This window comes from Eriocheir sinensis, unplaced genomic scaffold, assembly GCF_024679095.1.
Source record: "Eriocheir sinensis breed Jianghai 21 unplaced genomic scaffold, ASM2467909v1 Scaffold535, whole genome shotgun sequence".
NCBI classification, from domain to species: domain Eukaryota; kingdom Metazoa; phylum Arthropoda; class Malacostraca; order Decapoda; family Varunidae; genus Eriocheir; species Eriocheir sinensis.
Window position 1 is genome coordinate 210,001 of NW_026111871.1, and position 22,957 is coordinate 232,957.

At 44.3% G+C, this 22,957-nt stretch overlaps 1 protein-coding gene across 1 annotated transcript in view; it reads left to right on the forward strand.

Annotated features, from left to right (window-relative positions):
- The window catches only part of LOC126992977 (ubiquitin carboxyl-terminal hydrolase 31-like), a 56,342-nt gene extending 36,151 nt beyond the window's left edge, over positions 1-20,191 (forward strand). Inside the window, 13 exon segments of the mRNA XM_050851801.1 lie at positions 5,265-5,357; positions 8,823-8,972; positions 9,853-9,991; positions 10,439-10,583; positions 10,993-11,113; positions 11,518-11,696; positions 12,411-12,516; positions 14,529-14,669; positions 14,971-15,229; positions 16,192-16,304; positions 16,780-16,903; positions 17,037-17,173; positions 17,702-20,191. Of these exon segments, the coding sequence (XP_050707758.1) occupies positions 5,265-5,357; positions 8,823-8,972; positions 9,853-9,991; positions 10,439-10,583; positions 10,993-11,113; positions 11,518-11,696; positions 12,411-12,516; positions 14,529-14,669; positions 14,971-15,229; positions 16,192-16,304; positions 16,780-16,903; positions 17,037-17,173; positions 17,702-19,570 (3,576 nt within the window). The 3' untranslated portion in view covers positions 19,571-20,191.
- The last annotated feature ends 2,766 nt before the right edge of the window (positions 20,192-22,957 follow it).

The window sequence follows — 22,957 nt, forward strand, 5'->3', positions numbered from 1 at the left end:
CGTGTTTTCATAATTTTCTTGTTTCTTTTTTCCTTCCTTTCTCATTCTTCTTCTTAGTCCAATTTCTAATCACTTTCTACTTTCTATCTCTTATCAACTTGACTGTATCTATCTATCTATCTATCTTTCCATCTGTATCTATCTATATATATTCCATCCCAGTCATCATCATCATCATCATCATCCTTCTGTTTGTCTCTGTCTATCGGGTTCACTTATCTGTTACGTGAGTCATTGTTGGGATTATGCGCCTTACTCATCATCTCCTCCTCCTCTTCTTCTTCTTCTTCTTTTGGTGTGTGTGTGTGTGTGTTGGAAGAATTAGCTGATCATGTGAATTCTTTGGTTTCTTCATCTTCCTCCTCCTCCTCCTCTTCTTCTTCTTGTAAATCGTCATGCATAGTCTCTCTCTCTCTCTCTCTCTCTCTCTCTCTCTCTCTCTCTCTCTCTCTCTCTCTCTCTCTCTCTCTCTCTCACCTATATTCTTCCATCTCATCGCAATCACCACCTCCCTCCTCCTCCTCCACCCCCAGGTTAGGTAAGTCACCCCTCCCTCCAATCCACCTCTCCCCCACCTCATTATACTAAGATGACAGGTGGAGGTGAAGGTGGAGGTTGACTGTAGGTGAAGGTGGAGATGAAGGTGACAGGAGGAAGTGGAGGAGGTGGAGATGGAGGTGTAGGAGGTGAAGGACAAGGAGGAGATGGAGGTGAAGAAGGGGATGAAGGAGGAGGAGGAGGAGGAGGTAGCAGTGTTTGTGAAGGTTAAAGGGACATATTCGTATTACAGCATTGGTATTTTTTGTTGTTTTCATTTATCTATTTATTTATTCATTCATTCGTATACTTTTGCAGTGGCTGAGTGAAGAAACGTAAACAAACAAACAAACAACATGCCCTTTGGAAACAGGTGTTATGAAAGTGACAAAACAAAAACAAAAACAAAAAGTATCCGTGAGAACCCCATACATCATTTTTTGGGGGGGGACTTCGAAAAAAAAAAGTTCCGATAGGCGGAGGAAAAGGACATAAAACCTAAGTGATGTAATACTGAAAAATAAAGTGTGAATAAGTAAATAAGAAGAAAAGAGGAACGATAGGAGGAGGACCTAAGAAGCGATACAAAGCGTCACAGGTCAAAAGAAGAAGAAGAAGAAGGAGGACAAAAATTCTTAGCATGCCGACCGAAGACCTTAGATTCAGCACACTACCACTACCCTCGTAACCTCTAACCTCTAACCCCTCCTCCTCCTCCTCCTCCTCCTCCTCCTCCTCGTGCACCTTCCGGGAAGTGGCTCATACCTGTTCCCTCCTTACCTGTGGGGGTTTAATTGGGGGTTTACCTGGGTATTTCAGAGTGTGTTTTGTCACCTGGTTAGTAATTATTCTTTTTTCTTCTTCTTCTTCCTGTGTCTATCTTTCTTCCTTGTTTTTATCCTTCTGTCTGTCTTTCTATTTTTCTTTCGTGTTAATGCGTTCTTTTGTCCTTTTCTTTTTTTTTTCCTTTCCTGGTATTTTTTTTCTTCTGTCCGTCTATTTCTCTTTCTATTATCAATCTATTAGGAATGTGTTATTGTTTTTTTTTTTTTTTATTTCTTGCTGTTGTTGTTGTTCTTATTCTCATTTATCTTTTTTTACTTGTTTTTTTTTTCGTTTCCTTCTTTCTTTCTCGTACCAAGTTTCATAGAAATGTGTGTTTTTTCTTCTTTTTCTACTTTCTGTTATTCTTCTTCTTGTTTTTGTTCCTCTCCTTTATCTCTTCTCTACTTGTTCCTTTTTATTTTATTTTCTCCATCGTATTCAACCTCCTCCTCCTCCTTCTCCTCCTCCTCCAATTCTTCTCGTTGTTGACCTTGTTGTTTGTTTGTTATTGCGTCGTATAGGGATAAAAGGGAGGGAGAAGAAAGGGAAGAGGATGAGGGAGAATGAGGAGGCTTTATTGTAGAAGGGGGGGAGGGGGACGGAGGAAGGGGAAGAGGGAGGTAAAATATAGAGGTGAGGAAAGATTAGGAGATGGAACGAAGGAAGGGGAAGAGAGGAAGGAAGAAAAAAGGGAGAAAGGGAAGGATGAGAAGAGGAATAAAGAAAAGAGAATGGATATGGAAGAGAGAGAGAGAGAGAGGCTTGCTACAATTATTAATGGTTTCTTCTCTCCCTTCCCTCCCTCCGTTTCCTCCTCTCTCCCTCCCGTCCCTCCTCTTTTTTTCTGTCCTCCTCTTCCTCCATTAAAATTTCGTCACTCCATTCGATTATGCGTTTTTCGCCCTCTCTCTCTCTCTCTCTCTCTCTCTCTCTCTCTCTCTCTCTCTCTCTCTCTCTCTCTCACACACACACACACACACACACACACACACACACACACACACACACACACACACACGTCATCGAGTAGATTCTGAAGGTGAGATGATGGAGGAGGAGGAGGAGGGAGCCCAAGGATAACTGCTAGTACGCCAACCACTTACGCACCTCCTCCTCCTCTTCCTCCTCCTCCTCCTCCTCCCTCCTCCTCCTCGTCCTCCTATACGCAAATATCATCTTTTATAATAATTTCTTTCAACGTCATCACCCTCCTCCTCCTCCTCCTCCTCCATTACACGCTATTCTTATCATTATCCTCACACACACACACACACACACACACACCTGGTCGCATTCCACATCCTTTGGGCGAGATTAATTATAGTGTCGAGAGGAGGAGGAGGAGGAGGAGGTATGCGTAGGAAGATGAAGTGGAGGAGGAGGAGGAAGAGGTGACGGAGGCAGAAGCAAAACCAACAGGACCTCAAAAAAGAGAAGAATGAGGGTGGGAAAAAGGGTGGAGGAGGAGGAGGAGGAGGAAGAAGAAGAAGAAAGAAAAAAAGAACAGTAGGAGGAGGAGAAAGAAAAGGAGATCTAGAACACAGAACGAAGATAAAGAAGTAAGGAAAAGAAGAAAATCAAAACACAAGGAAAAGAAAAGAAAAAAAAACTAGAACGCGGAAAAAAGACGACGAAGAGGAATAGAAAGAAGGAAAAAATAAACAGAAGAGAATTAGAAGAAACAGTACAACATGACACATTTAGAAGAGGAAAATGTGAAAGAGGAAGAAGAAGAGGAGGAGGAGGAGAAACACGACTACTGGGGTACATTCAGAAAAGGAGGAGAATGTGAAAGAGGAAGAAGAGGAGGAGGAGGAGAAACACAACTACTAGGGCACATTCAGAGGAGGAGGAGGAGGAGGAGGAGGCGTAGACAGCTGGGCGCGATGCAGTGTCAATTGAAAAGCAGCTGCAGAGGCGACGTTGCTGAGCTGCATGAATGAGGAGGAGGAGGAGGAGGAGGAGGAAGGGATGATGAAAGGTGATGTGAGGGGGACGGGAAGAGGAGGAGGAGGAGGAGGAAGGAGACACGCCCACTGGTTTAAAGAGAGCAAGTAGTAGTAGTAGTAGTAGTAGTAGTAGTAGTAGTAGTAGTAGTAGTAGTAGTAGTGGTGGTGGTGGTGGTTGTGATATTGGTGTGTCACGCAAGAAAAATGTGTGTGTGTGTGTGTGTGTGTGTGTGTGTGTGTGTGTGCACGTGGAGGTATTTTACAGTGGAGGAAGTGGAGGAGGAGGAGGAGAAAACCGGAAGTAGGTAACCACGTGTGTAATGATATGATAATGAGTCAGTCGTAGTAGTAGTAGTAGTAGTAGTAGTAGTAGTAGTAGTAGTAGTAGTAGTAGTAGTAGTAGTGGTGGTAGTAGTAGTAACATTTGTAAACTTGTAACATTAATTATAGTAACGTCAATCATAGTAGTAGTAGTAGTAGTAGTAGTAGTAGTAGTAGTAGTAGTAGTAGTAGTAGTAGTGGTGGTAGTAGTAGTAACATTTGTAAACTTGTAACATTAATTACAGTAACGTCAATCATAGTAGTAGTAGTAGTAGTAGTAGTAGTAGTAGTAGTAGTTGTTGTTGTTGTTGTTTTATTAATAGTTCTAGAAGCAGTATTTTCAGAGGACAGGTTTCTTCCTCCTCCTCCTCCTCCCTCTGGTTCTGGCCTCTCCTCTTCTAAGGTTTCAGGAACATTGCACCAGCGTTGCCTCCTCCTCCTCCTCCTCCTCCTCACTTGTCCCTCCCCCCCCCTCTTCCTCCTCCTCATACTCCACCCTTCTATCATTCCTCCCTCTCTTCCTCCTGTCCCTCCTCCTCCCGGCTTGTCACTGTCTTTCCTCTTCCTTGCCTCTCTCTCTCTCTCTCTCTCTCTCTCTCTCTCTCTCTCTCTCTCTCTCTCTCCATCATTTTCCACTATTCTGTCTCCCTTTCCTCCTCCTCCTTCTTCTTCCTCCTCTTCCTCTTACTCACACCCGCGCGACTCTTACTCATCCTTACTCCATTGAGCTAATCTTCCTCCTCCTCCTCCTCCTCCTCCTCCTCCTCCTCCTCCGTGTTGTAGTAATTTGGTTTGTTTGTTTTCGTTGTTTGTCTTTTCCTTCATTTGTATGTTTTCTCTTCCTCTTCCTCTTCCTCCTCTCTCCCTTTTCTCCCTGTTGTATGTTCAGTAATAGTCGTAGTAGTAGTAGTAGTAGTAGTAGTAGTAGTAGTAGTAGTAGTAGTAGTAGTGGCAAGTATTTTTGTGATCACTGAATAAATTATCATGTCATTAGGAGCTACTGAATTACACACACACACACACACACACACACACACACACACACACACACACACACACGTACACGCACACGCACACGCACACGCACACGCACATCCTGCCGCCTCACTCCTTCCACATTGCAACAAAATCTCAAGGTCACACACACACACACACACACACACACACACACACACACACACACACACACACAATTATCATTACCCTCACTACTACTACTACTACTTCATTTATTTCCCTTTTCCTCATTCTTTCTTTTCAATTTTTTTTCTTTCTTGGTTATTATTCTTTCCTTCTGTCTGCCTGTGATTCTTTCTCTCACTCTTACTCTCATTCTTTCCTTCTTCCTTTCTCTTCTTCCTACCAACTTTTACTCCTCTATTTTTTCCTTTCCTAACCTTCTCCTCCCTTTCCTTTATCACCCCTTTCTCCTTACCTCCTGTTTCTCCCTTTCATCTCAACTCCCTTCCCTCCTGTTTCTCCCTTTCATCTCAACTCCCTTCCCTCCCATCTCTCTTCCCTCCCATCTCTCTTCCCTCCCATCTCTCGTCCCTCTCATCTCACTTCCTCCCATACCCTCACCTTCCTCCCTATCTTCACAACCACCACTAACAAGTTTCCACCCTCTTGCAGAACACCTACGGACGCCCTGACGAGATAGTAGCTGCGGAGACTCTCGCTAACCACCTGAGATGCAACAGCAGCTTCATCCAGGAGATATTTCAGGTGAGAGGGCCTTGTTAACCTGGTGGAGTGTTGGTGAAGGGATGGGATTGAAGGGGGTGGTGGTGGTGGTGGTGGTGATGAACTCTTGCAGAAGGATTTGGGACAGTGGTGAAAGAGTGGTGGTGATGATGAACTCTTGCAGAAGGATTTGGGACAGTGGTGAAAGAGCGGTGGTCGTGATGAGCTCTTGCAGAAGGATTTGGGACAGTAATGAAAGAGTGGTGGTGAAGGGATGGGATTGAAGGGGAGGACAGGTAAGGTAAAGAAGGGGTGAGAGGGGGGGATTAGTAGAAGGGTAATGGAGAAGGAAGGGAGGAATGGAAAGGTGAGAGGATGGTGGGAAGGAAGGAAAGGAAAGGTAATTGTTTCTTGAAGGGAAGGTAAGGGAGGAAGGGAAAGCAAAAAAGAAGGAAGGGGAAGAGGTTGAAGGGAAGGGAGGAGAAGGATAAGGAAAGGAAGTGAAAAAGAAAAGGAATAGAAGGAGGGAGGAGTAAGAGAGAGAGAGAGAGAGAGAGAGAGAGAGAGAGAGAGAGAGGCTAATTTCCTACTTCTGGTGTGGTGTAAACTGGATTAACTTTTTTTCCTTCTCTTCTCTTCTTTTTTTTTTTTTTTTTCTTTTCTTTTTTTTTCTTTTTTTTTGGCTTCCTTCTTTTTTTTATTCCAAAAGAGGATGACATTGAGGATTTATTGCAAGGGCTCCTGTTGTTGTTGTTCTTCTTCTTCTTCTTCTTATTATTATTATTATTATTATTATTATTATTATTATTATTATCTATTATTATTATTATTATTATTATTATTATTATTATTAATAATATTCAGAATTAAAAGTTGTTCCTGAATTCCACTTTTCCGAAAATTCTAACGATGCAATTTCGTAATACAGAAAACCACAATTAAAAATATAAATTCTTTTAACACGAGAATAAAATGAAATAAAAATTCAAGCATCTGAAGACTCTGAAGTGCAAGGAATTAAAGAAGAATAAACAAATAAATAAAGAAAAATACAAATTCTTTCGACACGAGAATAAAATGAAATAAAAATTCAACCATCTGAAGACTCTGAAGTACATGGAATAAAAGAAAAAGAAGCAAATAAATAAATAAATATAATAAATGAAATAAAAATACAACCATCTGAAGACTCTGAAGTACATGGAATAAAAGAAAAAGAAGCAAATAAATAAATAAATAAATAAATAAATATATTAAATGAAATAAAAATACAACCACCTGAAGAGTTTGAACCTTATGAAGTAATAGAAGAATAAACAAATAAATAAATGAATGATACAATAAATTAAATAAAAATAAACTTACTGAAAAAAACTCATGATGGAAATGTTGCACCTTTATTTATTTATTATTTTCACTTGTTGACACGTTCTGCTAATTTTTCCTTATGGACGTTATTTACTTCATCCGTGGTGTGTGTGTGTGTGTGTGTGTGTGTGTGTGTGTGTGTGTGTGTGTGTGTGTCCTTGGTGTCACCTTGCCCCACTTTGTCATGTCATCTATAAAAATGCACAAATTACTGCCATTACACGCATATTTCTCTCTCTCTCTCTCTCTCTCTCTCTCTCTCTCTCTCTCTCTCTCTCTCTCTCTCTCTCTCTCTCTCTCTCTCTCTCTCGTCTTATTTTTATCCTGGCGTAATACATGACTTTTATTTTATTTATTTATTTATTTATTTATTTTTTTTTTTTTTTATGCCCTTTGACCCTCTCTCATGTCTCCTCTTCCTGCCCTCTGATTTTTTTTTTTTCTGGTTATTATTGTTTTTTTTTCTGGTTGTCTTTTTTCCTTCTTCTTTTTTCATTCTGGTGTAATACATGTTTTTCTTTCCCTCTTTTTTTTTCTTTCTTTCTTGTCGCTCTTTGCCCTTTGGTCCGGTCGTGTCCGCCTCTCTTCCTGTATTCTCTGATTCTTGCGGTAATTATCATGTTTAATCCTTGGTCGTTTCTTCCTTCTGTTATTTATTCATTTTATTTTTCTTCTTTTGTCATACTAATTCATTTCTCTTCTGATATTTTCCTTCTTTTCCTTAGGTCATATATTGTGTTTTCTCTTTGCTTTCCTTTTTCTCCTCTCTTTTCTCTGTTCTTCTTCCTGTTCTTGTCTGTTTTCCTATTGTTCCATTTTTCCTTCTCTTCTTTCCATCTTTCATCCCGTCACAGTTTGTTTCTTTCTTTCATTTCCTTTTATCTCCTCTCTCCTCTGTTCCTCCTCCTGTTCCTTCATTCTCTGGTAATTGATTTCCTTCATCTTCATTATTTTCCTTCTATTCCTTTTTCCTTCCTTCCTTTCCTTGTCTTTCGTTTTATTACAATGTTTTTTTGTTTTCTTCTTTAGTTTCCTTTATCTCTTTCTCTCTCTCTCTCCTCTGTTCCTCCTCCTGTTCTTGCATTCTTTGATAATTAATTTTCTTCAGCTTAATCATTTTCCTTCACCTGTTTTTTTCTCCTCATTTTCCTTATCATACATTCTGTCGCAATCTTCTTTTTTCCTTTAGTTTCCTTTACCTCCTCTCTCTCCTCTATTCCTCTTCCTATTCTTGCATTCTTTGATAATTATCCTCTTTTATCTTCATTGTTTTCCTGCTATTGCTTTCTCCTTCCTTCTTTTTCCTTATCATACGTTCTGTCTTGTTTTTCTTTCACTTTCCTTCATCTCCTCTCTCTCCTCTGTTCTTTCACTTCTAGCATCCTCTGATAATTGTTCTTTTTTTATCATCATTATTTTCCTGCGCATGTTTTTTTTTCCTTTTTTTTCCTTTTCTCATACGTTTTGTCACTTATTTTTTTTTTTTTTCTTCATCTCCTTTGTTGCTCATCCCAATGTTGCGTCCTCTGATGATTATGTTGTTCTTGTCTTCATTACTTTCCTACTTCTTATCTCTCTTGTTCTGTTGTAATGTGTCTTTTTAATTCTTCTTACGTCATCTCCACTTTTCCCTCCACTTTCTCTTTTCTCTTCCTGTGATAATTACGTTTGTTTTTTAGGTTCATTTTCTCTTTTATCGCATTTTTTCCTTCTCTTCTTTTTGTCTTATGTTTGTTTTTCACGTTAGTTTTCTGTTTTATCGCAGTTTTTCCTTCTCTTCTTTTTGTCTGTCTTTCTATCTCCGTTGCAATGTGTCTTTGTATCCTCTTTTCCCTCTTCTCTGTTCCTTTTGTTCTTTTGTTTTTTTGATAATTTGCTTTTTTTTCATATTGGTTGTCTCCTTCCTATTGATTTTTCTCTTCCTTTCTCTTTGTCTTTTATGGTTTTTCCTCATCTCCTCTTCTGATCTCCCTATTTTTTGTGTTCTTTAAAAATTATGTTTCTTTTAGGCTGTCATTCTTTTTTTAATTTGTTTGTTTTTCCTTTTCATCTTTTGTAAATCATCCACATTCCTTTTTTTTCAATGTCACTTGCTCCACCTTCAATACTAATCCCTTCTCTCTCTCTTCCGTCACACAGGCACAGTTCCGCTCGTCCCTCAAGTGCCCTCATTGCCAGAAGGAGTCCAACACCTTTGACCCGTTCGTGTGCGTGTCCATCCCCATCCCCCAGCGGCAGGTGCAGGCCATCTTCGTGTGTGTCGTGTACCTCAACCAGCAGCCCAAGCAGGTGAGTGAAGGAGCGAGTGAGTGAATGTTTAAGTGAGTAAGTGAATGATTAAGGGAGTAGTTGAGTGAGTGAGTTGCTGACTGGGTGACTGTGTGGTTGAGTAAATGAGAGAGAGTAATTGAGTGAGTGGGAGAGTGAGTGAGTGAATGTTTAAGTGAGTAACTGACTAATGGAGGGAGTAGTTGAATGAGTGATTACCTGACTGTGTGATTGAGTAAGTTAGAAAGAGTAATTGAGTGAGTGAGTGAGTTAGTCTACTTGTCTTGTATTATGTCGTCTGTGGTTTGCAGGACACTTAACACTTGTAATTCCCTTCGCTTTTAACTCCTGTAATTTCCTTTAACTTGTACCACACTCATTTATAACACTACCTTCTTTTGCTCTTCATTTTACCTCCTTTTAATCTTCTTTTAACCTTCTATTTTCCTCATTTTTAATATTATGTGTGTTTTCCCATTTCTCAGGCCCAGTTCACCATCATTCCCTTCTTTTAACCATCTTCTGACCTCTTCCGTGTCCCCTATGTGAGTGAGGAAGGGAGGGAGGAAGGAGTAACTTATAACTCCCTTTCCCTTTACTACTTTTTAACTCCTTTAACTTTTGCTATTCTCATTTTTAACTAGATTCTTCTTTTTTTTTTTTTTTTTTTTTTTACCAACATTTAACCTCTGTGTCCTCTCATCTACTCTGCCTTCTTCCCACTCCCTTCTTTTATCCCTTCTTCCTTCACTCTCTCCTTTTATCCATACTTTTAACCATTTTTATGTCCCCCATTTGCTCATTCAACCATTTTTGTGTCCCCTATTTGCTCAGGTTCAGTTCATCTTCTAACCTTCTCTTATCCTCCTTCTAACCTCCTCCGTGTCCCCTATGTCCCCAGGTCCAGCTTGGCATGAGCATCGAGACCACCGCCACCATCCAGGACCTCCGCCAGCAGCTCGCCGAGGACTGTGGCATCCCGGCCGGCAGCCTCATCATCACCGAGGTGGACGGCGAAGGCTTCCACCGCACCTTCGCTGGTTAGTGTCGGCCCGTGTGGTGTTTCTGGCACTTATAGATTCATGGAGCTTATTTTTTGTGTCGGTGTTTGTTGTGGTGTTCGTGGTGTTTATAGTTTCGTAATGCTTATTGTTATTTCATTGTCTTTGATGTAATTTGACGAGGAAGTTTCGTATGCTAACAACACAGTTATTTTCCTATCTTTATTTGTATAACATTGCTTTCCTTCATTTCTTTTTATTTCTCGTCTTTTCGATTTAAGTCTTTATTTTCTCTTATGGGGTTAAGCGCTGGACTTGGCATCTTCCTTTTCTCCCACCGACATCTAAAAAAAAAAAAAAAAAAAAAAAAAATGGAGCATATACTCTTACAACTGTCCCATTCACCATCACCACACACCACAAACACCATCACTACCTCTTACCTCCATCACCCTCCTCCGTTCATCATCACTGCCTCCCCCACAGACGGCAGCCCAGTCAACGTGATAGGTGAGAGCGACCCGCTGTACGCCATCGAGCTGCCGCCTCACAAGCCGCCCACGCAGGAGAGCGGTGCCTTCGTCCTCATCACCTGGGTCAATGTTGTGTTGGCGGACCCAGAGAACATCAGGTGAGGAGGGGGGATGGAGAGGTATAGATAGAGAAAGATGATAAAGGGATGAAAATAAGGAAGAATGAAGGGAGGGGAGGAAGGGCAAGAGGCAGAGAGAGAGAGAATAGGTAAGGATAGTCAGAGAAAGATGGAGGGAGGAAAAGAAAGACAAGGGACCCAGATCATCAAGTAAGGAAGAACAACAGACAGAGAGGGAGGGAAAAGGAGAAAGAGGGAGAGAGAGATAGGTAGGTAGGAATAGAAACAGAAAAGGATGACTGAAGGGGAAGAAAGACAGGGTACCCAAAACTCCAAGACAGAGTTAGGGAAAGTAAAGATTTTGGGGTGTGTTCAAATACAAATACCTGAAAAACCTAACACAACCTAATCCAGTTCATACCTAATCTCCCTCCTTCCTCCGGCACAGGTTCGGAGGCGTGTACCAGAGTCAGGTGGTGCGCGACGTCAGTTACGTGGACCTGCAGAAGCTCCTCCTCAAAGAGATGACCAACATGGTGACCAACGACACTCTCACGTCAGAGCAGGAGGTGAGTTAGTGCGTCCTCCTTGACATGTTCTTAGAGAAAGTATTGATACACCCATGTAAACTGTCATGACAATATATATCATGACAGCCACTTTAGATATAATTTGACTACACAACTATCAGGCTAGGGCCATCCACCTTTCCCTCAAGAGAGCCAACTGGCACTGTAGGCACCACACAAAAAGACTTCTGTTGACATGCATTTTCCCTGCCAAGACCCTTCAGTTATCCTTTATTTCATGCCTCAGAGTGAACTGTTTGGATTGGATAACTAAAGAGATAGAGCAATATAAACTACCGTGGCTTGGACTAAGCAATATAAACTACCGTGTCATGTCCAGGCCTTCTATTTTCATACATTTTTCCCCTCCAAAACTTTTTACCAACCTCCATTCCATGCCTCAGAGTGGACTGTTCCTGATCGGGGTTGACGACGGGGGCAGCTGTGTCATCTGCCTGGACCCCGCGCTGGATGTGCCTCTCTTCCATGAGTGTGTGGAGCAGGCCCTTGCCCTCTGTGACCCTGTGGCCGGCCCCCCTCACATCAAGCTCGTCTTACAGTGGACCAACCAGACCAAAGAAAAGTGAGTAGGGATTTATGAGTCACCCCAAACACATAACCTTGATGCTTTTTCCTTCATTGTAGTCGATTATAAAAACTCAAAACCATAAAGAAATCTATAACCAACTAATCATAACTAACCAAATATAAAAAAATAGTATCTTAAGTCTTTCTGCCTTCCTGGAGTAATTACTCGTTGGTTGAGGTCATTTTTGAGGACTTAGATTTATATTATTACCACCTTTTCTATTTTCCTCAGTAGTTATCACCCTTATTTCCCTCCTTTCATATTTACTGCCACCTTTTCTTCCCTTTTTCCTCATCCTCTACTAGCATTACTTCCTTCCCTCCTTTCCTTCTTCCTTCTCTCATTCCTCATTCACTACTCGCCCTACCTTCCTTCTTTCTCATCTTCTGTCACTCTTCCTTCCCTTCTTTCCTTCTTCCTTCCTTCTCTCATTCCTCATTCACTACTTGCCCTACCTTCCTTCTTTCTCATCTTCTGTCACTCTTCCTTCCCTTCTTTCCTTCTTCCTTCCTTCTCTCATTCCTCATTCACTACTCGCCCTACCTTCCTTCTTTCTCATCTTCTGTCACTCTTCCTTCCCTCCTTTCCTTCTTCCTTCCTTCTCTCATTCCTCATTCACTACTAGCCCTACCTTCCTTCTTTCTCATCTTGTCACTCTTCCTTCCCTCCTTTCTCAGTGCTCACCAGATCTTCCACTTCACTCCCCAGGTACATAGTGGACGATGTGGATCACGTGGACGAACATTTCAGCGTCAAGGAACTGAAGGAGAACCCCCAGCAGTGTGCATCCGTCTCCCTGCATCAGTGTCTGCAGGTGGGGCGCTCTTTCTCTCTCCCTCTCCCCCCAACGTTGCCAGACTGTTGTACTCTGCCTCATGTTTGCCAATTTCCGACCCCAAAACTGCTTTCATCACCCAAACAACTGCCTTCATATATGGTTATCGTTTAAATGGTTAATTATTGGTGCTTCTTGGCAACAGTTACAGGCCAGAAACCGGTAAATATGTGACTCTTGAGTACGATAGTCTGGCAACGGTGCTCCCCCCCTCCCCCTTTTTTTTACAGTAAAGGAAGCAGCTTGAAAGGTAAAAAAAGATAAATTACACCTTACAATTATACTTTCCTATCCATTCAGTTGTGGGTTCTTCTGTTAGCCACAAGCACTTAACTATCTCACTTCTCTACATAGCTGTATTAATTCCTTCCTCTGTCTTTCTAATTTCACTTCTCTACATGCCCACATCATCTTACTATTACACTTTCCTATCCATTCAGTTGTGGGTTCTTCTGTTAGCCACAAGCACTTAACTATCTCGCTTCTCTACTCTACATAGCTGTATTAATTCCTTCCTCCATCTTTCTAATATCACTTCTCTACATTTTCCACACCATCTTACTATTACACTTTCCTATCCATTCAGTTGTGGGTTCTTCTGTTACCCACAAGCACTTATCTTCCTCACTTCTCTACTCTACATAGCTGTATTGATTCCTTCCTCTGTCTTTCTAATATCACTTCTCTACATTTTCCACACCATCTTACTATTACACTTTCCTATCCAGTTGTGGGTTCTTCTGTTACCCACAAGCACTTAACTATCTCGCTTCTCTATTCTACATATCTGTATTAATTCCTTCCTCTGTCTTTCTAATATCACTTCTCAACATTTTCCACACCATCTTACTATTACACTTTCCCATCCATTCAGTTGTGGGTTCTTCTGCTAGCCACATGCACTTAACTATCTCGCTTCTCTACATAGCTTATTAATTCCTTCCTCTGTCTTTCTAATTTCACTTCTCTACATGCCCACACCATCTTCTACCAACTTTCTCATTGTTCACTATATGCAGGGGCAGCACCATCCCACCCACCCCCCATTTTCTTTTTGCCTTTGAGCTGCCTCCTTTCCATAAAACAAAAAACAAAAAAGAATAAAAAGAAAACACAAGTGCTCTATTTTCCTCTCCTCACCCACCTGTCAGTCTATTAATACCTCACCTTTATCTTTTTTTACCTTCAACCCCCCCCCCCCCCCCACCCACACACACACACACACACACACACACACCAAACACCTTTTTTAAGCCCGCCAGGTATTTGAACCCATCCCCTTCAACCACCTGTGTCTTTATTTTTAACCCATTCCACTTACACACACGCACACAGACACATGCGCACACACTTCACACTCCTCCTCCAACCTTAAACCCTCTCATGGCCTCCCCTCAACCACTTGTGTGTGTGTGTGTGTGTGTGTGTGTGTGTGTGTGTGTGTGTGTGTGTGTGTGTGTGTGTATTTTATCTCACTGCCTCTACCTCTTTTATTCTCCACCCACTTACCGCCTCTACCTCACTTCTCGTCTCACCTTACATCCACCTGCGAGTATATTTAGATGAGTGACCGACTTACACTCACTTTTATTCGTGTGTGTAAAAGAGGGAGAAGAGGAGAGAGTGAGGGAGAGACGCACTTCATTTTAGTATATTTCATCTATGTCAAACTCACTCTTTTCCTTTCCATCTAAAGTCAAACACATCCTTCCCCAAATTGTATTCATATGGGTGTCATTACTCTCTTTGTCTCATTCCTGCTCCAAAATCCCAAAATCATCTATAGTTTGTAAGTCAGCATTATATCTACTCCGTCCTTTCCCTGCTTCCTTTTTTTTACCTCTCCCTAGCAGGCAAGACATCCCCCTCACCCCCCTTTGCCATCCTCTCCCACAGTTGCACACGTCGGCGTCCCATTTCTTCTCTCAGTTCTTCCCCATAGCAGCCAAGACATCCCCCCTCACCCCCCTTTGCTGTTGTCTCTCCCACAGTTGCACACGTCGGCTGAGAAGCTCGGGTGTGGGGACGCATGGCACTGCCCGACTTGTAACCGCAAGCAGCAGGTGGTGAAGAGACTCATGCTTTGGTCCGCCCCACAGATACTGGTCATCCACCTCAAAAGATTCAGACAAGTGAGTATGGGGAGGGTTGTTTTTGTGTGTGTGTGTGTTTACTTTTCTGGTTCTTCTGTTTGTGAGAGAGGAAGACTAAAGGGAAGATGCACTTAATTTTGTTTTAATCTCATCTGCATGTGTTAATTTGGACTTGAAGGGAGTCAGAGAAGTAAGTGTGTTTGTAGTTGCCTGGTTCTTCTGTCTGTGAGAGTGGGAGAAAGAGGAAGGAGAGAGAGAGAAAGAGAGAGAGGGGGACCTTATCTAACCTAACCTAACTTATATCTGACCATATCTAACCTCCCCCTTCTCTCCACCCCAGGGAACCCTTCAGAGCAACTCATCTAAGCTGTCCACCACCGTCAAGTTCCCCCTCAGCGGCTTTGACATCTCGGAGCACGTAGCCAGCAAGCCCAACAACACCCACCCCAACAGCCCTGCTGACTCCGGCATGCTTGGGGGTGTCTGGTCACCATGGAAGAGACCCAAGCGCTCCGTCATGCACCCCGAGGAGAATGTTTATGATCTGTATGCCGTTTGTTACCACCACGGGAAGGATATGCAAGGGGGTCACTATACAGGTGAGGGTGTGCCTTCTTTGGGGTGGGTTAGGTCAGGTTAGGTTTAGGGTATCTTCAAACACATGATAGCCAACACCTTATGGTATGAATCAACAAAGAATGACTTCACGTTGTTGTATAGAAAGTCTCATTAGTAAGGAAGCATATATGAATTTTCTGAGTCAAGACCTATAGTAATTGTTTGATGTTAGGTTAGGTTAAGTTTAGGGTATCTTCAAACACACGATAGCCAGCACCTTACAGTATATATCAACAAAGAAAGACCTCACTTTGTTTTATAGAAAGTCTCATTAGTAAGGAAGCATATATGAATTTTTTGAGTCAAGTCCTATTGTAATTGTTTTGGGTTTTGTTTGGTTAGGTTAAGTTTAGGGTATCCCCAAACACATAATAGCCAGCACATTACAGTACATATCAACAAAGAAAGACCTCACTTTGTTTTACAGAAAGTCTCATTAGTAGGGAAGCATATATGAATTGTCTGAGTCAAGACTTATATTAATTGTTTTGGGTTTTGTTAGGTTAAGTTGTTTAGGGTATCCTCAAACACATGATAGCCAGCACCTTATGGTATGAATCAACAAAGAATGACCTCACTTGTTTTATAGAAAGTCTCATTAGTAAGGAAGCATAAATGGATTTCCTGAGTCAAGACCTATAGTAATTGTTTGGGGTTATGTCAGGTTAGGTTAGGTAAGTTAAGGGTAAAGTAGGGTAGGGTATGGTATGATTAGATAAAGTATGGTCTTGGTTAGGCATAGTATAGGTAGGTTTGGTTAGGTTAGTTAGGTAAGGCTAGATTTGGTTAGGATAGGGTAGGTATGGTTACAAATGTTATTCTGCCAAAGGAAAATAACCATGATTCTTCTTGTTACCTTCTTGCCACTCCCAAGTATATTTAGTAAGTTAATAGTGCTAAAAAAAAGATTCCTGTTGTTACTTCTCCGTCTCGTCCCTTCCAGCCATGTGCAAGAACACGGCGGACAACCGGTGGTACAGCTTCGACGACAGCAAGGTGGAGGCCGCCTCGGAAGACCAGGTGGTGAGCCCCGACGCCTACATCCTCTTCTACCAGGTGTGTGTGTGTGTGTGTGTGTGTGTGTGTGTGTGTGTGTGTGTGTGTGTGGTGCCCAGATGAGGCATATAGTATCAAAGTGAGTGACCTGCCATTTGTATAGTTTTGAGGGAATTGTGTTTTGAAGTGACCGCCAGACTCTACACACCCTATACCACACAACTTTAGGCCTATGAAACACCCACATAAAGGCTGCTCTTTCCTTATATTGCTTCACCACACAATGCTGCAAGAACTCAACTGGCAGATACCATCAAAAACAGAATACTGCCTTGTTTGGGTTGGTCACTTTTTTTTTTTTTTTTTTTTTTACACTGAACACCTCATATAGAAAATCAATGTTATCCCCCGTAGAATAGAGATAGATAGTAACCTTTGCAGTGACACCTGATCAACTAACTGCTGCTTAAATGATATGAGGTGTTTGTGAAAGGGACGTCTCATTACGGTTGCTCATTTGATTCCCCCGTTTCAGCGTCGCAGTGACAACACACTGATGAGCTGCTCTGAGGGAGGCTTACCCGAGCACTGGGCCTTCAGGATACCCCTCTCCTACCTCCCCCCAGCCCTTGCCCTCCCTGCCAGCAAGGAGAACAAAGGTGGGTTGAATGGGTATAGATTATGTCATGAGTTTTAAGAGGCCGTGTGTGTTTGAATAATGTCCTTGACCTGTTTTCTCGGCTGTAAAAAAAAATATGATTCTCATTCTTATCGCTCCTTCTCATCCCCCAGTCCCAGCGCCTCCCCCAGCACCCTTCGAGCGGGGGAGGTCCTACGGCACACTGCCAGTGGGGGTGCGGGGGCAGAGGCAGTCGTCCACGGAGAGAGAACACGCATCGGACACTGAGGCACCGCTGGCGTCCCACGAGGTGAGCTGACACACTCTGCAGGGAGGGTCGGAGGGTCAATTACTGTCATTTTAGGGGTGTTCTTTCAGGGTGTTATTGGGTATTTTGTTCTCGATGCACTTTTTTTTCCCCCCCGATACACAGTTTGGGATCAGTAGGGAAGCTTGGGGTGTTGACAAGGGAGGGTTGGTTACTGTTGTTATTGGGGGGTGTTCTCTGTGGGTGTTGTTGGGTATTAATTCTCCTTGGATTCCTTTTCTTTTAGTAATGTTGGGCATTTTATTTCTCGAGTTTATCTTCTTTTTTAGTCTCTTATTGTGATTTAACATTTAACTTATTCATTTTTTATCATTAGGCTTTTTTTTCCTTTTTTTTATTACTAGGCTACTTTTTCCTTTTATATCTAGGCTGCTTTTTTGTGATGCTCAGGAACCATTATTCTATTCTTCATTCTTTCATCTATTAGTCATATTAATCGACACTATGATTTGTTTGCTTATTTATTTTATTTTATTCTTTTCTTACTTATTTATATTTACCCCTCCTCAGGAGTCTCCCCTTCTGAAGCGGCGGTCCACAAGCACGCTGCTGGAGAAGGACGACTCGCCCTCGGAGGAGACGCCCAAGTGCAGCCTCAAGATCGAGACAGTGAAGGTGGACGTCCTCACCACCCAGAAGGAGAAGGAGAAGGACGAGGATGAGACCATGGACTGCGACACCACCATCATCACCACCCAGGATAGCGATGAGGAGATGGCGGAGGTGGTTCGGAAGACACCCGCTAACCCCACCATCATCACAACCAACCCAACACCACCTCCCACCACCAATAAGACGGTCCTCATATCCAGGTGCCAGGCCATGAGGGACACCGACCTCCCCGACGGCCCAATGACCAACGGCGCGCTTACAAACGGCCACGCGGGATCACCAGACGAGGAGGAGGATGTGGAGTGCGACGTGCCTTCAGTGGAGTCCCGTGAGGCGGAGGAGGTGGAGCGACGTCAGGAACAAACGCCGGAGGTCCGGATCCACCCAGCGACGCCAGAGGTTCTTGCCGCACATCAAGGCCACAGCGATGGACAGCCAAAACGTAGCATCATCACGTTGACGCCGCCGAGGAACCCGAGTGAGTCGTCATGCAGGCGAGGTTGTCTCACGCACTCAAGCCTGGCCAGCACTCGAAGTTCCTCCAGTGCGTCCAGCAACGGGGCTGTAGTGAACGGCGTCGACAGCCCTTACCAGAACGGGAGTCTTGAGGACGATCCGCATAGTCCCGTCACCCCAGAGATCAGGATAACGCCCTTGGCCAAGACAGTTGACAGCATGGGTTCCAGTCCTGTCCCTCCGCCAGTCAAGGTCTCCACTCGTTGCATGAACGCCAACAAGACTGCTAGTTTTGTGGTCATCAACACCCCCACTGCCAGCCCAAGAGCCCCACGCCCCAAAACACCTGTCATCGCAGGCTACAACGGATCCCCAAAGCCATACTCCTCTAAGGTCACTGTCAAGACCAGAGACCCTTCAGTGGAGTCCCAGAGAAGCCAGCGTTCGGTCAGTTCAAGGAAGGAAAACGGCATGTCATCCAAAGCCCCAATGACCAACGGCAAGGGTCCCAGTGTGGCGCCATCCGTCAACTACTGCAGCCCTCTCAAGGTGACTACCAGCACCACCACAGGCCCAAGACCACACCGGCCTGAGAGGGGGGAGCTGAGGTACCCACGTGAGGCGAGATGCGACCACAGGGATGAGAGATACGAGAGGAGGGAGGAGAGATATGGCAGGGAAGATCGCTACACCAGGGAGGACAGATATGAAAAGAGGGATGATAGATATGAGAAGGAGGAAAGGTTTGAGAAGAGAGACGATCGCTATGAGAAACGAGATGACAGGTACGAGAAGGGCGACCGCTATGAGAAGAGAGAGGACAATAGATTCGACAAGAGGGATGACAACAGGTATGCACGACGCGACGACAACCGTTACGACAGGGATCACAGGTACGACGTCGAGAAGCGGCACTTTAGGGAAACGCGCCGCCACGATGGAGACTCTGAAAAGGACTATGACCCACCACAGTACAGGGCAGGGCGGTGCAGCGTCGACTTCCGGGAGCTACGTGATGCCTGGTGTAAGCGCGAGTACGACTTCAAGTATGGGGACGACCAAGCCAAGTGTGAGCGCATCTACGCCTACGAGAGAGACCTTGACCACCCCCACCACCACAAGCTCGGGCGAGAGGGGAGGTACGAGAGGGACGGAGCGCACGATCGGGGGTCTGGGGATGTGATGGGGAAGGGGCGAGCGACCTATGACCCCAGGGACCACTACCGCACGAAGGAGTACTCGAAGGGACTGCCCAACACTGCCACCACCCCCACCCCCGCACCCGCAGTCATCACAGAGTCGAGTGTATGATAGCGGTTACACTTTCCGTGCTGTTTGTATCTGTTTCAAGAGTCCAATAGTTTCTAGCCTGCTGCCTCCTCCTCCTCCTCCTCCTCCTTCTTCTTCTTCTCTTCCTCTTTCTTCCATCTCTCTTCCCTCCCCTTCTCGTCTCCTTCCCCTGCCTGTGGATGCGCCAAGCAGTGTGATCTGCGTGGAAAGTGTGATATAATTTATTTCCTCGTCTTGGCAGCGAGTGGAATGAGTCGCTATCGGGGTTGGGGTGTGTCCCGTCCCTCCAAGTGACCCCAGTGTGTTGACCAGTCGATGCTCAGCCGTTCTGCCTTCCTGCAAAGAGGTTTTCGTTGCCTGTAAATTATTGTCGTTGTTCTGGTTTCTCCTCGGGACGCGCTGCGAGCCTTCCTCTCCGGCGTGTAAAGTCGTTCTGGACAGAGGCAAAAACACTACAGAGATGCACGTGCGCCGCCGCTGCTGCCCCCACACCTGCTGTTTATACATTCCATTTTGCAGATTTCATACGTATACATAATAAGCCTGTACATAATTTTTACCAGAAGTTTATCGAGATTTTTATATAATGTGCCTCATGAGTTTTAGTATATATATATATATATATATAAATAAAAAACAAAATACTACTATATACGATACAGTGCATATATATATATATACACGGAATACATGTATATTTGTTTAGCGGACTTAAGTTTGTGGCAGAATGTAATGTCTGGCTTTTCACCCTTTCTGTTCACTGGCAGCTCAAAACACTAGGTGGCTCCCTGGGCCAGTGGGCAGCTCCCTCGGCTAGCTCGGAGCAGCACTGCGACGGCCACCAAAAGAAACAGAGAAAAATACCACACTTCCGTTTAACTATTTCACCGACTTTTGTGTTGTTCTGTTGAGTAACGCAAGAATAATTTTTTTGGTGGCTTAAGCAGTGCCTCTACAAGTATGAGTATGCAAGACCTCACATTGTGCATTAGTGTGTGTGTGTGTGCGCGTCAGAGAGATTTGTTCATGTGGGAGTCTCGTCAACAAAGCCAGGTACGAACGCCACGCCCATGTTTTCCGGCGAGGCAAAACAAGCAAGTGAGGTTCGTGTGTTCCTCCGAGGCCCGCGTACTGTCGCCTACCTTCCCGTAAGCCGTTTTCCGTGCGTACAGACTCACTCTCGTGTTGGCATTTACTTGTGACAAAATTTTCCACTTATCCGTGTCTAAAAAAATGTCCAGTATGAAGTCTTTGATGTGAAAACAGTGTCCAAAAAGCTTCCTGTGTATGTGAAATCTACGTAAGCATGTCGATATTTTTCTCCCCTCTAACTTTCTCTTCTCCCCTCATCACCCTCCCCTTGTGCAAAATTCGTGTGATACTTGTGTTGCATGTGTGTTTCTGGGTCCCCTTCCTCCTCCTCCTCCTCCTTGGGCCCCCTGCTCTCAGGGCGGGGTCAAGTCAGTCTGTGGTGAGCCTGTTGACCTGACCTAATGCTGCTGCTGTGGCCAAGTGGACGCAGAGGTAATGCTCCTTGTTTTATCTTTGAACATATCAGTTTTATTATTTTGTGAAGGCACTTTATTTGTATATATTTGGTCAAATAATAATAATGCAATTGCTAAACTGGCCTGTGAGTTCAATTTCATCATGTCCTTATTGTTTTTTTGTTTGGTTTTGGGTGTGAAGACTTGGCACCCTCTTCCTCTTCTTTTCCTCCTAATCTTTCTCTTCCTCCTTTTCCCCCTAATCTTCCTCTTCCTCCTCTTTTCCTCTTAGCAATGGAGGAGGAAAAGAGCAAAGTATAAACAACAAAGCATACTCCACCGTACAGCCTTTCACGTCACAATCCTCGTTCCCGAAGGTGTTGGAAGTCTTCATCCTTCCCTCAGGAGTGGGCGTGGCGTAGCATCATGGGCGGGGTTGTGATGGTAGTTCTCTCGGTAGCAAGTCTCGGGAGCCGCCACGCCCTCGTTCACACACCTGGTTGTCTGTAGGGAGAGGAATGCAATATGAGGTTTAAATTATATGAATACAGTTATTAATTACCTTATTCTCCCTCTATCTCCTTCCCATTCCTTCCTTCCTCTTTCACTTCATTCTACTCTCCCTCTCTCTCTCCCTTTCAATTCTCCCTACCTCTCTCCTTCCTTCTAGTCTCCAACTCTCTCTCTCCTTCCCATACCTCTTTCCTTTTCCTTCCTTCTACTTTCTTACTTTTTCTTCCCATTCCTTCCTCTTCTTTCCCTTTCCTCTACGTCCACTCTCATTTTTCCTTTCATTCCTTGCTCTCCTTCCCATTCCTTTCATTCCTATTCCCTCCCCTTCCTCCCTTCCATGACATATAGAGTGATCAGCATAGCCCTTACTGTGTTCGCGCGGTTAAAATGTGAGGGCGTCTGTCTAGTAAGGGCGTCTGTCGAGTAAGGGCGTCTGTCTAGTAAGGGCGTCTGTCGAGTAAGGGCGTCTTGTCTGGTAAGGGCGTCTTGTCTAGCAAGGGCGTCTGTTTAGCAAGGGTGTCTATCTCGTAAGGGCGTCTGTCTAGCAAGGGCATCTGTCTAGCAAGGGCATCTGTCTAGCAAGGGCGTCTATCTAGTAAGGGCGTCTGTCTAGTAAGGGCGTCTGTCTAGTAAGGGCGTCTGTCTAATGAGGGCGTCTGTCTAATGAGGGCGTCTGTCTAGCAAGGGCGTCTGTTTAGCAAGGGCGTCTGTTTAGCAAGGGCGTCTATCTAGTAAGGGCGTCTGTCTAGTTAGGGCATCTGTCTAGCAAGGGCGTCTGTCTACCAAGGGTGTCTATCTAGTAAGGCCGTCTGTCTAGCAAGGCCGTCTGTCTAGCAAGGCCGTCTGTCTAGCAAGGGCGTCTGTCTAGCAAGGGCGTCTGTCTAGCAAGGGCGTCTGTCTAGCAAGGGCGTCTGTCTAGCAAGGGCGTCTGTCTAGTGAGGGCGTCTGTCTAGTGAGGGCGTCTGTCTAGTGAGGGCATCTGTCAAGCGAGGGCGTCTGTCTAGCAAGGGCGTCTGTCTAGCAAGGGCGTCTGTCTAGCAAGGGCGTCTGTCTAGCAAGGGCGTCTGTCTAATGAGGGAGTCTGTCTAATGAGGGCGTCTGTCTAATGAGGGCGTCTGTCTAGTGAGGGCGTCTGTCTAGTGAGGGCGTCTGTCTGGTAAGGGCGTCTGTCTAGCAAGGGCGTCTGTCTAGCAAGGGCGTCTGTCTAGTGAGGGCGTCTGTCTAGTGAGGGCGTCTGTCTGGTAAGGGCGTCTGTCTATAGTAAGGGCGTCTGCCTATAGTAAGGGCGTCTATCTAGTGAGGGCATCTGTCTGGTAAGGGCGTCTGTGTAATGAGGGCATGTCTGATAAGGGCGTCTGGCTAGTATACGTATATATCTAAGGGCGTCTGTCTAGTAAGGGCATCTGGC